General features: G+C 34.9%; 4 protein-coding genes across 7 annotated transcripts; 2 read left to right on the top strand and 2 right to left on the bottom strand.

Annotated features, from left to right (window-relative positions):
- On the bottom strand, nt 1–3,824 carry LOC108320477 (organic cation/carnitine transporter 7). 3 transcript variants are annotated; one of them, XM_017551898.2, is made up of 6 exons: nt 3,583–3,822; nt 3,084–3,352; nt 2,504–2,741; nt 1,495–2,020; nt 1,207–1,409; nt 1–428 (listed from the first exon to the last, which is right to left on the bottom strand). In XM_017551898.2, the coding sequence occupies exons 1-6, from the start codon at nt 3,583–3,585 to the stop codon at nt 204–206; spliced, it is 1,464 nt and encodes a 487-aa protein (XP_017407387.1). In that variant the 5' UTR covers nt 3,586–3,822; the 3' UTR covers nt 1–203. The 3 variants fall into 3 exon arrangements, with proteins under 3 accessions (XP_017407387.1, XP_052724664.1, XP_017407384.1); XM_052868704.1 differs by lacking the exon at nt 3,583–3,822 and having other exon boundaries at nt 3,084–3,138; nt 3,215–3,351; XM_017551895.2 differs by lacking the exon at nt 2,504–2,741 and having other exon boundaries at nt 3,080–3,352; nt 3,583–3,824.
- A 1,177-nt stretch (nt 3,825–5,001) lies between these two features.
- On the bottom strand, nt 5,002–8,275 carry LOC108320661 (pentatricopeptide repeat-containing protein At5g21222). 2 transcript variants are annotated; one of them, XM_017552155.2, is made up of 4 exons: nt 8,126–8,275; nt 7,678–7,881; nt 6,208–7,128; nt 5,002–5,982 (listed from the first exon to the last, which is right to left on the bottom strand). In XM_017552155.2, exons 2-4 carry the CDS (start codon nt 7,738–7,740, stop codon nt 5,179–5,181), a joined length of 1,788 nt encoding a protein of 595 aa, XP_017407644.1. In that variant the 5' UTR covers nt 7,741–7,881; nt 8,126–8,275; the 3' UTR covers nt 5,002–5,178. The 2 variants fall into 2 exon arrangements, with proteins under 2 accessions (XP_017407644.1, XP_017407648.1); XM_017552159.2 differs by having other exon boundaries at nt 7,678–7,854; nt 8,126–8,256.
- A 1,212-nt stretch (nt 8,276–9,487) lies between these two features.
- LOC108320517 (protein sym-1) lies at nt 9,488–11,722 on the top strand. Its single transcript, XM_017551957.2, has 3 exons — nt 9,488–9,685; nt 10,265–10,356; nt 11,146–11,722. Exons 1-3 carry the CDS (start codon nt 9,533–9,535, stop codon nt 11,549–11,551), a joined length of 651 nt encoding a protein of 216 aa, XP_017407446.1. The 5' UTR covers nt 9,488–9,532; the 3' UTR covers nt 11,552–11,722.
- Nucleotides 11,723–12,819: 1,097 nt separating this feature from the next.
- On the top strand, nt 12,820–14,590 carry LOC108320436 (stemmadenine O-acetyltransferase). Its single transcript, XM_017551857.2, has one exon. The coding sequence runs from the start codon at nt 13,184–13,186 to the stop codon at nt 14,477–14,479; it is 1,296 nt and encodes a 431-aa protein (XP_017407346.1). The 5' UTR covers nt 12,820–13,183; the 3' UTR covers nt 14,480–14,590.
- Nucleotides 14,591–15,443: the final 853 nt, after the last annotated feature.

Genomic DNA, 15,443 nt, shown 5'->3' with positions numbered 1-15,443 from the left:
TAATTAAAAGGGTTCAAATATAATGAAATAAGAAGTAAAATGACAGAAGTATTTTAGAAAGCAGAACACTTCCCTATACTTGCTTCTTCTCCAGTTTTCTACTGGCGTTCTGCTCCTCTTCTCCAAGGGCAGAACAACAATTTGCTTGTATGTTTTCATGATTCAAAAATTCAAGACATTATGTGTATTGCTGTTGGTCTGCTTTAGACTTGCACACTATCTCTCAGTTCCTGGCCCATGGTCTCAATCGGTAAGAACATGACACATATTCCTGAAAGAAGTACTATTATCTCAAACAGAAGGACAGCTGCAGTTTGATGACATCCATGTACTAAACCCACAGCAACCAGAGGACATATCATTCCACCAATTCTGCCCACCGAACTTGCAATTCCCACACCAGTTGTTCTAACTGATGTTGGGTACATCTGCAGTTGATATAAATATTAGAATATTAAATTACAGTAATGTATAAAGAAGTATTCAACAAAAAAAATTCTGTCAAACTATCTTTAACTATATGTGTCATCGTCTTAAAACCTGTCAAACCACATTCAGCGTTTGTCTTTTCTGAAAATAGATATTATACTTAATACAAATGATTTTAATTGGTGACAGGGAAATTTCTGTCACAGAATAGTTTTATTTAAGATGCACTCCACATAAAATGTTTTATACAGTTGAAAGAATGAAATTATTATCTGGAAGTTTATTGAAAAATGATAAATGAATCAAATGATAAACATACAATGCATATCAATCATTTATTAGAGCAATAAACTACACTCCAGTCCATATGATTTGTAATTGCATCACTTTCAGTTTCATATTAAGAAGCCTAATTGGTTTTGCAAAGAAGAAATTAAAAGATTAATCTTAAAATATAGTTTCTTTAACTATAACTATAAACTCGCTGCACTCATAATTAGCGAGTTTGTTTTTATGTATTTTTTTTTTTGCTGATTACTAAATGGTGTTATTTCAAGAGTCAATTGGAGAAAAAAAAATGGTAAGGGAAGTGTATATATAATTTACTCGCTTTGAAACTTGGTAGTACTTACGTGTTACAAGAATTAAACTTTCTAAGGTTCAGTTTGGGGAAAGAATATTAGAATGATAACATGTATTCGTCGCTAGTAGTTTTCTATTTCGAATCATCTTTGTTTCAATAAGATAATTCAAAATTATTTTGCAGTAATACGTTACCTCTGGTGCATATATATACACAATTGTGAAGGTTGCTGTGATGCAAATGCGAGCGAGAAATAAAAGGCCCGTTGTTAAGCCTTCAGACAGATGGAATACTAACGGGAGAAGAAAAATACAGCAGATGAAGAACATAGTTGACATTGATAGTTTTCGACCGAGTTTGTCGACTGCCACAGCTGACAAGAGGAGTCCAGGTATCTCTATGCACAAAATTAAATTATGTATCAGTCAGACATTTTACTGCATCGGTTGGGTATGAAAGCTCGGAAACCAGTAAGAAAATACCTGCAAAACTGGCAATAAAAACACTCTTGTAACTAACATCCTGGGACTTCTCTGTCTGCAATTTATGTGACACGCATTTACTATGTCCGTTCAGCTCAGTTGTCAACAAAACAAGGCCATAATACGAAAAGGCGTTACCAAAGAACACAGCCCATAACAGAACTGTTGACCTTGCCAACTTTGGTGAGAGAAGCACCGACAATGATGAGATACCACCTAAATTGGAATCCATTCCTAAAGGATGTTTAATTTCATTTGTTCTCGGAGAGAGCAAGCGTGCGTCCTCTGAAGGGTTATCAATTTGCTGTAGCTCAATTTCATGGTCAGAGACAAGGTTACCGGAAGGAAGTTCTCTTCCATTTACTCTTGCTATTTTTTCCAAAACTTCAATTGCATCAGCTGTTTTTCCTTTCAAGCATAGGTATCTTGGTGATTCAGGAGTCAATTTGTAGAACAGAAGAAGGAAAGATGTGGGAAGAGAAGACAGCGCAAGAAGCCATCTCCAACCCAGATTTGGCATCACAATCTGCAAGGAATGTTTTACTTCAGGTGAAACCGTCTGCTGTATAATTTGTTAAATCATGCGACAGAATAGAAACTACATAGCCAACTTAGAAAATTTGTCATAACACTTTCAATATTAATCCAAGTTAAGATACATTCATTAAGAATAGGAGGTGAAGTGTCAGCACTTTCCAAGGTGAAATGAAAAAGGTAAACACTGAGTTCTTGAATAGACTTGAAACAAATTGGAATTTTTTGGAGCTCTCAGAGCAAATAAAGAAGTAATAGAAAAATGTTCGAGATGTGAATCACTTAATATCAATTAAAAGAATATGACATATGAATCTAAACCCAAGGACCATTATGAGGGTGAAATAGATGATCTATGGTCGTGGTTAACTGGAAAGGCCAGGAAGGGAAGAGGGAATAGGCTGATTTATATATTAAGAATTCAAATTTTCAAGAACATGTTTGTAAAATGTAATTGAAATTAATGAAAATTTACCCATGCAAGTGAGGCCTCAAAAATGGTACCAAGAGTCCAAAATGCTGAAAAGATAACCATCCAGGTACCTCTGTTGGGAGCAGGAACAAACTCTAGAAACCAAGATGATAATACAGGTCCACCTCCCAAACCAATACCGACCACAGAACGAAGGGCAATTAATAATATATAGTTAGGAGCAAATGCACTAAGAAAGCCAGCTATGGATGTAACTGTCGCTGTGATAAGGAATCCTTTCCTGAGTTTTTGAAGTAAGCCAAAGAAAAAAGATAATAAATGAACCAACAATGCTGAGCACACTTGAAACGGAAGCACTTAAAATTGAAACAGAGATTTCATTTATGACATAACAGGAGCACAAAATAACTTAATAGTATGGTCGGCATAGCACAAGTTTAATATGTTCTAAGCAAAGAAGATTATTTTATGTGTAAAAAACCATTGGAAGATTTTAACCGGGGCATGGCTAATCCTAGATTTGGTAAGCAAGCCGCTCCCCGCCCAATGAAATAAAATACTTGAAATATGCCAGAGCAAGTGACAAATGCAAAAGATAATGAACTAGTGAAGAGAAACCTGCCTCCTTCCATGTCTATCAGAAACAACGCCCCATGAGTATGCCCCGATTAGCATGCCTGCAAAAACCGCACTGGTTATAAAACTCTCTTCATGAGGGGAAAGATTCCATAGAGCTTGAACTGCAGGGCCTACAAAAGAGAGTAGCATCATTTCCATTGCTTCTGAAACCCAACCAACACCAGCATAAACAAGCACCAGAATTTGGAACTTTCCAAAACCCAAAGCCACTAGAGCATCATCTACTGTGTAGCTTGGGCCTTCATCCCCTGTCTATGATGTCAAAATGATTGAAGTTAAGACCAGATATTTAGAAATAACCAGACATTGTTTAATAATCAAATGGAAAATTAGAGCCAACAAAAAGAATAGAGATATACAGGTAATACGGGTGCAATCAACATACACATGATTGTGTATACAGGTATAGGGTTGCAAATAATATATACCAAATCAAAAGCTCGATGAGATTAAATGATAAAATCAATACATTTCATTCGTACCATTTTTTCAAAGGAAGCTGTGTTCGATCTTGCCTTTTTCCTACCAGATCTTCTCACTGTATTCAAAATTCATACCATTGACGCAAACTTGGAGCATTTGAAGAAATAGAGAGTTGAATTTGAAACTCGTTCAATTTTGATTATTTTTTCTACATACAATATTCCACTCTCGACCTTCATACCGTTGACAACGAACAACATACTATTCACACCCCCATTATTCTTTTTAACACCCCTAACATTTTTAGTCATTTGAAGTTCCCACTTTACCCCTTTCCTCACGCCTCTTCTCGCTTCCATTCTTCTCTCTTTGTAACATAATTTTCTCATGCGCAACAACTCTCAAGATAATAAGTAGCAAAGCAACGCAATAGGAGCTGGAGGCTATGGTGATGACGACCACACCATAGATTGCTCCGTCAAACTCTACAATTTCTCATGTACTCTATTCTTTTGTCTTTGTTCGCCGTCTATGTGAACTCAACCAATTGTAATGTCGACTTTCACCATGTCAAATCGTGTATGTCATGTCATAAAACACTTTAGGAAAGTGCCTTAACACCGGGGAAGGAATAGAATGTAAATTATTTTAAATTGTGTAATTTGAAAAATCTGTCGATTAGGCGTGGGTACATACGAGGAAAGAAGAAAGATAAGGTGATAAATGGTGCACCAAAATCCTCCAGGAGCACCAAAGAAGTGCACAAACAAAAAGAACAGAATTTTAGAAATTCCAGTTTGAAAGAGTTGATAGATGCAACAAATGGTTTCAATAGATGCTCAAAATTGGAGAAGGTGGTTTTAGGAAAGTACAAAGGAAACCAAAGAAAAAACAAACTTTTAGATTCAACAATTCGAAAATAAAAAATAATTGAATTGATTAATTAAAAAAATAATTTTAAATTATACAATTCAAAGTATATTTTCAAATTATTCAAGCCATAAATAAAAATTTGAATTTCAAACCATGCAAATGTATCCTAATTCCAAATTATGCAATTTCAAATGTATTTATGGTATTTACAATTCGAAAATGAAAAAAAATTAATTCCAAATTCTGCAATTTGGAATGCATCTATATATTGTAGAATTTAAAAGTGAAAAAAAATGAAAAAAATAATTCCAAATTCTGTAATTCGGAATGTATCTATATTTTGTAGAATTCAAAAGTAAAAAAAAGCTAATTTAAAATTGTACAGTATAGAATGCAATACTTAATTTTTTCATTTTTAGATCGTATAATGTGAAAATTTGGAGAGATCACTGCTTATAGAATTTTTCTACCAAAACCGCATGAAAGAATATGTTTGATATTTCTCATGACAGTGATTTTGAATTAAGAGAGTTAGTCAGTAGGTTGATATGCTTCTGTTTCTATAGTTTAGTTTTCATTGTTTTGATGACAACGTACAAGTAATATATTTATATAAAAATAAGATTTTCCAATAATGCTTAGTGCATGCAACAATACAAGTAACCAAGTGTGTAAGTGTATCTGATTTCTGAAGTCCATTAATGATATCTACAGTTTTTCCACATGAACTCATTGGCATGGAAGCAAACAAATCTATTCTGACATTGTTGAGAAAAGTCACCTCAACAGAGTATTGACACTACTCCGCAATAGTCAAGGAATGGCCTAACAACCTGATTTTGAATCTGCTGTTTACTTACAATATGTGCTTGTACTCCATATGAATTTGTTGTACGAACCAAAAACATGGAAGTGGAAATATTTCGCATGTTTATGTTGCCATTAGTTGTTCTTTCTGGATGAGGTACCACTACATCAGGTATTGCACTGAATTTCTGTCTCTCCAAGCTTTGCACCTGTGTCTTGTCGTCACATCCTTCTTCTTCTGAATAATTTAGAATTCTGTTGGCTTCTTTGAATAGACCAATGGAACGCCAAGCATCGGCAACCAGTTGCACAGTGGATGTTTCAGGGGCAACACCCCTCTCTTCCATAGTAGTAAGTAACTCTTCTGCTTTCCATGGTAGTTTTGCTTCTCCGTATCCCCATATCAAGGTTTCATAAGTTTTCAAATTTGGGGGAATTCCCACATCTTGCATTTTCTCATAAAGTCTAATGGCGCGATCCAGTTTTCCTTCTGCACACCATCCACTGATGATGGTAGTGAAGATCACCACATTTGGTTCTACACCATATTTGCTCATGGAAGTCAGAAGAGCCTCAGCCTTTTGTGACTGTCCACCACGTGCATATCCTTTTGCAAGGATGCTATATGCGTGGATGTCAGGTTCTATATCTGCCTTCACCATGTTATTGAATATCTCCTCACAATTATCCATAAGCCCTGCCGAACTCCATGCATTCATGATGGTGCTAAATGTCACTACATCTGGTTTGATCCCAAATTCTTCCATCAATGCCAGTGCCTGAACAACTTTCATTTGTAAGTTACTATAATGCTATCCTTATAACAATACTAGATACTGAATAATTACTGACCAACAAAATACATGCACAGAATAAACTCGCAACAAACAGTTCTTATCTAAGAGTATTGATCCTGCTATTGTGTTAATGCCTCCTTCAGTGTGTCAAACAAGTGGAGGAAAATGCATGCAAAAAAATATTGATCTCGTCATATCAGAACTCACCTCATCTACTCCATTTGTGTCTTTAATGTCTAGATATCCCTTGATAAGCGAGTTAAAAACTACTGGATTTGGATGCACACCAAGCTCCTTCATTCTTCCGTGTAGAAACCTCAAGGCTTCTGTCATATTGCCTTCCTTGCAGTAACCACTTATTACGATACCACAAGTTCGTTCATTAGGTTTTACTTTGCTGTACTGCATTTTCAATATTAATCTTTCAGCTTTCTCTGTTTCACCGATCTGAGCATATGCCCTTGCCATCGTGTTATATGTGACCACATCCGGCTGAATGCCAGAAGCCACCATTTTATGCATAACATTCCATGCTTCTTCCACTTTTTTCTTGGTACACCAGGCTTGAATGAGAATGTTATATGTTCTATCATTGGGTTTCACATTTTCATCCTGAGCCATCATCTCTGTCAATTTCATAGCCTCGTAAGGCCTTCCAGCAATGCCAAATCCTTTAATGAGGGTATTATACGTACTGGTTGTTGGTTTACATCCATACTCCTTCATTTTCTTAAATATTTTCATGGCTTCATCAACCTTGCCAGAATCAGAAAACGCATTGATCATGGCATTGATAAGTATTGAATCAGGCTTCATCCCAAATTCCGCAACTTTAGAAAGAACTGCAGGAATAGACTTGAAACGCTTTTGGCGGGTTAGAGCAGCCACAAGAGTTGTGTATGTTATGAGAGTAGGCCTATGCCCTTCTTCAGTCAAATTGTTGAAGACGGTCTGAGCTTCGTGCGGCTTCCCTTTTCCAATCAAAGTATTCATCAGTTTTGTTCTTGAAAGAACTGTTTGGCAACTGTTTCCCCCCCTACAGATAAGACAATGGGATTCATTGTGTGTCCCTTCCGGAGTAGAGCTTAATTTAGGTTGCTTCTTCTGGTACTGCTGCTGTTTCAGAACCTGATGCAAATCTTGATCAAACTTATGGACATTTTTGGTAATGAATTTGAATGCAAGTAACAGAGAACACTCATTCAAGCAAATAAAAGAGTGATCATTTCAAGAAAGTGCGTATCTATTTAAGTCTGAGTCAGACAGGTGCACAAACTGATTCACCAGAAGAACATAAGTTATTGTACTAAACAAAAATCTAATTAACATAGATGGATTATATAAATATCACCTTAGTCTTACATACAAATACAAGTTGGCTACCCAGGGGACTGAACCATTATGCTATAATTTAGATGTGTTACAAATTCTATGCTAAAAGAAATAAGGGAAATTTCTTCTACTATGTGTGTCAGTCAGCTACAATCAAGTCTAATTAACATCTAAGAATTCAAGAATTATTAGCTCAGAAATATAGATTCTTTGGGAAGGTAATATAATGTGTGATTGTTAATCAAAGGGATAATTAAGGCTAATTACAGTTCAAAGCTAATGTTATCATTCACACACATGATTTTCTGACATCTCATTGGAAAAAAAAAAAGTAATTCACAATACCATAACTGATAAGTCTTTAGTGCTTTGATTGCTCATGAGGGCTCCCTTCTGGCTTCTATCCATGACTGATGGCTAGAGTAGATCCATCACTAAGAAATCTACCTTGACTGCATCAGATTCTGGCTGGCTATTATTTTACTGGCACATTATAACCAACATGCCTCATCCAGGATTATACTATCAGGACCACACAAAAGAATCAACCTGAGAAAGTTATCGTCATTAAACTACTTAATTAAAGAACGCCAGCAAATAATTAAACTAATTCCAACTGGGGTATCTAAATAAGACCATTTTGATCAATCAAAGTTAGAACTAGGCAAAGAGAGGTAAAAACTAAAAATAACATTATAATGGTTCAGAAGCAAAGTATACTTCATGATGCATGGTTGATGGTGTTGCTGAGAATAGTTAGGAAAGAATTCTGAAGGAAAGGAAATGGTAGTACCTCAGTAGAGCTCTTGGGAAGCTTATGGTGGAAGCTAGAGCCGCATAGTTAGAATTTGAAGTTGTTACATAGTTAGAAGAAGATCCAATTGTCGTGTAGTGGTTATGTGTGTGGCATACACCGGAGATTCTTATCCACAAATATTTATCGTAATGAGATTTCGGGGCACTTTTTTGAGGCTTACACAAGGAAAAGACAAAACATGAGAAGATGACTCAAGGAGTGGATTAGGCCACGCCAGCACTCTATTGGCAGGATCAAAATTTACCACGTATTCTATTGTCAGGAAACCCACCTTCCAGATTTTTTCAATTTTATTTCTAAATCTCATTTGTTTTCTTATCATTTAATCAAATCTTGTCATTGAAAGAAGGTTTAATTTTTGTTATACTGATTAATAACTGTTTGCTTTGTTTAACTAACTCATTTTAATGGTAGATGAATAAACCAAAATGTAGGTTTTTTCTTACTTTACCTCCTTTTTTTTCTCCTACCCTTCAAATATAAAAATATATTTGAAATTATAATCTATCAGATTACGTAATTTGGTTGAGATTATAAAATCTATAAGAGGCTTACTCTAGAATATAATTCTAAATTTCTTATAGAACTACACAATCAACAATATTATCTTATTAAGTAATCTGGAAAAATATTCTGAATTGAATACGTTGAAATAATATTTTTTAATTCAAAACAATATTTTAATTGTATAATTCAGAATATATTTAAAATAATTTTAAATAATATAATTCAAAATTTTTGAAATATGTATTTCAAATATAATTTTAAATTATTCATGAAATGTTTAGGCATCAATTTATTTAATATTTTTTATATTCTGAGTTAAAGAAGAAACAAAAAGAGTAAACATGTTATTTAAGATATTTTTTATGTATGGAGTAGCCTAGTTTTTGGATTAGATAGAGAATGAAAAAGGAAATAAATAAATAAAAGAAACACAGTAAAAGGGATATTATTGACTGAATTGAGAGGAAAAAAAAGTATAAAATCAAAGATGAATAACTAAAAGTATTTTAATTGATTTGATGATGTAATATCGTCGTCCCTTGCGTTTCCATGCTGTGATAAAGAAGAAAACATATATGTGTTACTAGAAGGTCTGTTTCAGAAGTCACAACTTATTCTAAAATATATTTTAAATATTTTAAAAATTCTGTTTCAAAAATTTTTTCTGAGAATTTTATTCGAGAAATCTTTTTCCAAAAAAATTTCAGAACATATGATCGAAAAGTTAGTTTCATATATGATGGTAAAATGGTTTAGGGGGTGAGCGAAGAAATTATGGAAGTGTAGAAAGTAAAAGCCCACAATATACTGTTTTATAAACGAAGCTGGTTTGTTTTGGTGCCTGCTACGACCTGGTATCCCTCCTCGGAAAAAAAGATGATGTTGAAGGTGTGGAAGTGGTACCAGAATTGCCTTTCTGTTCATCCCGTGAAGACCCAAGCCGTGAGTTCTGCCATCCTCTGGGGTGTTGGAGACCTCAGTGCTCAGTACATTACCCATGCAGCTACAAAAAAGCGACTCCAACTTTCTGTAAGAACCCATTTGCCTTTCTCATATTAGGACACTTTTATATCTCTTCTTATCGCTGTAATTTTTCAATCAATCTCGCATCTCCCTCGTCTACTCTTAATTGACTAATGCGTTCTTGCTCCTTCAATATGCTGTCCAAGCAGCGCCTTCTGACTCTAGGATTGTTGTTATGTTTACATATACTAAAAATCAGCAGTGTTGAAGTGTTAACATGGTTTGGATTCCCCATTCATTCTGTTTTAACTAACATGGGTTTCATTTCTCAAGGCAACTATTTTTTATTGGTATTTTTGATGGAAGTGGAAGCTGATTTTAATGAAAATATATATACCATTAATACCTAAAGAATCTTTCGTTTTAAGTGGTAGACATCTCCATTTTTATCTCTTGCTTTGTTGATTTTTATTTTCGATACATCTCTTGGTGGTTTCTTGAATACGCCTTGTTGGAAAGTTAAGATGGCTTGTGCATTTTTTTGGTTGGCTTGTGCATTTTTTGGTTGAACTTGGATAGTTTTAATTTATTGACTAATAATGATAAGGTTTCTTGTCTATCAAAAATTATATGTGGATTTGGTAGGATTGCGATGCTAAGTTTACTGTCAACTGGAACCGCTTGGCTGTTACAAGTATGTTTGGATTTGGCTTTGTTGGACCAGTTGGACATTTCTGGTATGTGAATCCTATTTTGTTCAGTTTATTTACCGGTTTTTCAGTACTGCCTACTTATCAAATTATGTCTTTATATGTCATTCTTTTGCTTGTAAGTGCTCATGTAATTCACCATCAAAGAAATTCTTAGGTATCTTATCGGTGGTAGATTCTTCTCGGAATTGGAGGTTAGGCATGGTTAGTTTGCCTAAAATATTGGTTTCATAGCTGCCACAAAGGCCTTTTCAATTGTTAAAATTACTTGGGAATTTTCTTTTGGGACATCTAAGGTAAGGATAGTTATGAAGTGAATTAAAAGGTTATAAACAAGGGGTTAAACATCTACGACAGATACCTTCCTAAATAGGGACAACAGTTTTTAATCATGTGCATATCATTTTAAGTATTTTCTGACCATATCATGCATCTACATAATAAGTATTTTTTATGATTTCTAAATGTTCACTGGAATGCAGTTGAACCCAATGGATTCCACCTAGTTATAGAGAGTCAAGATCTTTTCGTCTGAAAGAAAGTGAGAGCATGTGAACTCTGTTGGATCTTAAGTTCACATGGGTTGGATATTTGTAACTTTTGTTCAAAGTAGGTTGTAATTTCAGAAGACGTTGGGTGGAGAATGCATTGAGCTAGGTTTCAAGTTGATTGATTTGGGATTTTTAGACTGATGAGTGTGACATTTATTTGACTAACAAGCTTACGGACTTGTTCTGAAAATAATTAGTGGCCAAGTTATAGTTCCTGCTGCTGAAGGAGTTGTAGTTACATGGAACCAACTTTCATGTGTTGTAGGTATGAAGGCTTGGACAAGTTCATAAGGTATAAGCTTCAACTAACGCCGAAGTCTGTGAGATCTGTGGCCACCAAAGTGGCAATGGATGGCATAATTTTTGGTCCCGTCCATTTGTTTGTCTTCTTTACTTACATGGGATTATGTGCGGGAAAGAATCTTCCTCAAGTGAAGGAAGACTTGAAGAGGAATTATGTCCCAGCCCTGATTTTAGAAGGTGGCGTGTGGCCAGTTGTGCAGGTTTTTAATTTTTGGTATGTTCCTGTGAAGTACCAGCTTCTCTACGTAAACTTCTTCTGCTTGCTGGATAGTGCTTTTTTGTCATGGTTGGAGCAACAGAAGGATGCACCTTGGAAAAAACGGTTTCTATTGTTTCATTCTACGAATGAAAAGGGAGGTCAATGCTGATGAGGACATTGATAGAACAGGAAAAATTGATTGATCAGAAATTTTGAATATTTTTGCCCTTTTGATATTTTGTAAGTTGTAATAGATAAATTTGGAGATAGATAGTTTACTTTGCTTATTGTTGACTAGACCTCTAAATTTGCCTCACCTTAACGACGCCAAAATTTTGATTATATTTTAGTTAAGGCCATTGTTAAACAGGTTTGGTAAAATGCAGTCGCTCAGTTTCTTAACAAAATAGCCAAACGATTCATATGATAAATAACATATCTGAATGTTTGGTATGTGATAGAACAGAATTACATCGTGTGATTTATGTAGTCATTTTTATTTAGTGAGATAAGCCCTTTTACGTTGTTGTGTCAAATTATTATTAAACTGCACAAGCGCGCTATATATGCATACCGAAAAATTATCTCTGCCCTACTAGTTCAGTGCGGCAAGTCTCTGCTAAGTCAGGATATAATTTTATAAATTAGCAAGGCATACCGTTCCTTGGTTATATTATGTCTGCTCTACACTTAAGGATTTTCTTATCATGTTCAATAAATAAGATGTTGATTACTTCGTTAGAACACATGGTTATTCTTGGACAGTTCAGAAAGTGGAGTCAATGTAAATGTGTAGTCGCTTACTTCTCACATGACCAAGGGAAAGGTAGTTGAGATGACATCTCTTTTTATTGCATTAGTTATCATTAATATTGAAAAAAAGAGTTAATAAATGATGGCCAATTAAGGGAAAAAATGTTATATATATATATATATATATATTGTTGTGACCATTTCTACTACATTTTTGCACGAAACAATATATTAAGCTCACAGCAGGTATTCAACCACCAATAAAAGAGTTACGTGTACAATAGCCATTTGGGGTGATAAAGTTACAATAAATTCTCTTGTAATATATAGTCATCACAATGATTAATTCTCTAGCTACTTAATTATAAAACATTGAAATTGATCATTTGAGAATGTCATCTTTCAGACTCATTATTACTTTGCTAGTTAATTTTTTTATTATTTATGAAGCAGGCAAATTCTCAATTTATCGTCAAAGTGTGATGGGAGCATGTTTGTGTACCTTTTATGGGTATTCGGATTATTTGGATAATTATAGGTAAATAGCAACTGATTGATGTCGATTTCCAAAGGAAACAGTAAATTTAGATGTCAAGGATCCGACGCTTTTCCCATTACAATCGGTTGGCATGTCAATTTTTTATATAGACAAATGCTTAAGGGAATGTGTAGGACTTAGTCAAGGTTTGTGATATTAGGAGAAGGGGGTACAAACAAAGTTTCACATGATATGAAAATCGGTATGTATACATATAAGATAACTCCGTTGATAAGAAACTAACTCAGTATCAAAAGTAAATCCATACGAGAGTTTCACTCAAAGGTTTAGAGCTGATGGTTCATGTCTTAACGAAAACCATGATTGTGTTGCTAATATATGTAAAAACTGCAATTAAGCACCGAAACCACACAACACAATCAAAAAGAGTTTCTGAATTTGTGTTCATCCGCGTTGAGTTCAGTATATCTAGTACCAAAAGCAATCCATCAACACAAAAGACATAATTCCAGGCGCTGCAGCAGCTTGTTTCACAATTGCAAAAAAATAATGATGTTAGAAGTGGAGGTAATCTCCAAAGAAATCATCAAACCCTCTTCTCCAACCAAGGACCATGTTCGTCATTACCAACTCTCTTTTCTCGATCAAGTTTCTCCCATGGTGTATAACCCTATAGTTCTCTTTTACTCTTGCGACGGTATCACTCAATTCAACAGAACCACCATTTCCGAAAAGCTCAAGAAATCTTTGTCTGATGTTTTAACCCATTTCTACCCGCTTGCCGGGCGAGTCAACGGCAACAGTACTTTTGTAAACTGCTACGACGAGGGTGTTCCCTACTTAGAAGCAAGAGTGAAGTGCAAAGTTGTAGACGTTATTCGCAAACCAGTTCCGGGAGAACTCAACCGTTTGGTTCCATTTCTACTACATGATGTCACCGACATCACATTTGGTGTTCAACTTAATGTTTTTGATTGCGGTGGCATCGCAATCGGAGCTTGCCTTTCACACCAGATCGCAGACGGACTGTCATTTTTCACGTTCCTCAATTGTTGGGCAGCCATTGCTAGGGAGGAAAGTGTGTTGCCAAATCCACAGTTTATTTCAGCTAAGCTCTTCCCACCGAAAAATATATCTGGGTTTGACCCTCGAAGTGGCATCGTGAAGGAGAACATCATCTGCAAGATGTTTGTGTTTGACGGTTCTGTTGTTGAAAATCTTAGAGCAAGATATGCAGCAGGTGCCACTCGAGTGGAGGCCTTATCTGTTTTCATCTGGAGTCGCTATGTGGCTGTCACTAGAAAGCAATCTCTTCCACAGAGAACATATGCTGTGATTCACGCAGTGAACCTGCGTCCAAAGATGGAACCACCACTTCCTCCCGACTCCTTTGGCAACTACTACCGAATCACTATGACAACTTCGTCTTTGAACACCGAAGAGGAGTGTAATGATCTTGATCTAGCGAAACAGGTAAGGGATCAGATAAAGAAGATTGACAAAGATTATGTGAGAAAACTCCAAGATGGAAACGAGCATTCTAATTTCCTGAAGGATATTTCATTTAGAGTGCTTGAGAAGGGGGAACTAGTCTCGTTTAATATTACTAGTTTGTGTAGGTTTCCTTTGTACGACTCTGATTTTGGATGGGGAAAACCAACATGGGTAGGTTCACCCGCTTTAACTTTCAAAAATCTGGTTGTGCTTATAGACGCAAAGAATGGCGGTGGCATAGAGGCTTATGTTAGCTTAAAGGTGGAGGACATGGCAAAGTTCGAGGCAGATGAGGAGTTGCTTGCCTTGGTGAATACACCACGGGCTTCTTCATTCATGCGTGCAATGTGATATTACTATAATCATGATAAAACCTGCTATTTTCAATCCATTACTACAATCATATCTTGTAGAAATGGACTGTAATTTGATTTGTTTGTTTTTGCCAAATATATATTTCCTTGTAACCACGTATTAATTTGAGAAATTTTATGCTATCCACATCAATTTACAGTTAGATGCAGGTAGTTTTAGTTGCATGAGTTTTAATGAACCCATGACACGTTGTTATAACTGACTCATAGAATGTGAACTGCAACTATATTTAGGTTAACTAATCACAACAAAATCCTTAATAACTACTATAATTTTCGATGAACCTTAATTATTTTCATATATATATATATAATTACTTGAGCAAAATTTTTTTGGTTCCTACGAGATATGAATAGTCGTAGTATAAGTCCCTGAAATAGTTCTGATAACATTAGTCTGTTTTATCTAGTAAGTTGTTGATTGCGTTAGAGTTTGTTAATAACTTAATCACGTAAAAATTTGTGTATTAATTAATTATGTTATATTTATTCTGTTTCTCAAGCAGACAGGTTAAGTAAACACTATTAAATGTAAAGTTTAGAGAAGTACAATAAAAAAACATCTCATTAGATTATAAAATGATCCATAAAAACAAAATGGGTGTTTATTCTAAATCAAAACATATTTATGAACAGTAAAATGAAGAATGGTTGAGGAGAAATCTTGAATTCCTGGCAGCCTTAGGTTTTCGTTTTGTTGTGATTCCGTATGTTTGTCTTGCGGAAGAGAGATGTAACAGTCCAACTACCAACAATACCACTATTAACTCCAAAACCAAAATAATGAAAAATGTGAAATTATATAAATTTTCATAATTAAAAAAATAAGTAAAAAGTGAATAAGTTGTATATTTTAAAAGATATATTTTATTTTAATTTTTTTTAAGAGATAAATAAGATTTGATAAAAAAAAAATTATTTGATTATTAGAGAAAATATTA

The sequence above is a fragment of the Vigna angularis genome, chromosome 9 (assembly GCF_016808095.1).
Source record: "Vigna angularis cultivar LongXiaoDou No.4 chromosome 9, ASM1680809v1, whole genome shotgun sequence".
NCBI classification, from domain to species: Eukaryota; Viridiplantae; Streptophyta; class Magnoliopsida; order Fabales; family Fabaceae; genus Vigna; species Vigna angularis.
Note: the sequence above shows the minus strand (reverse complement) of the source record. Positions and strands in the feature narration are given on the sequence as shown.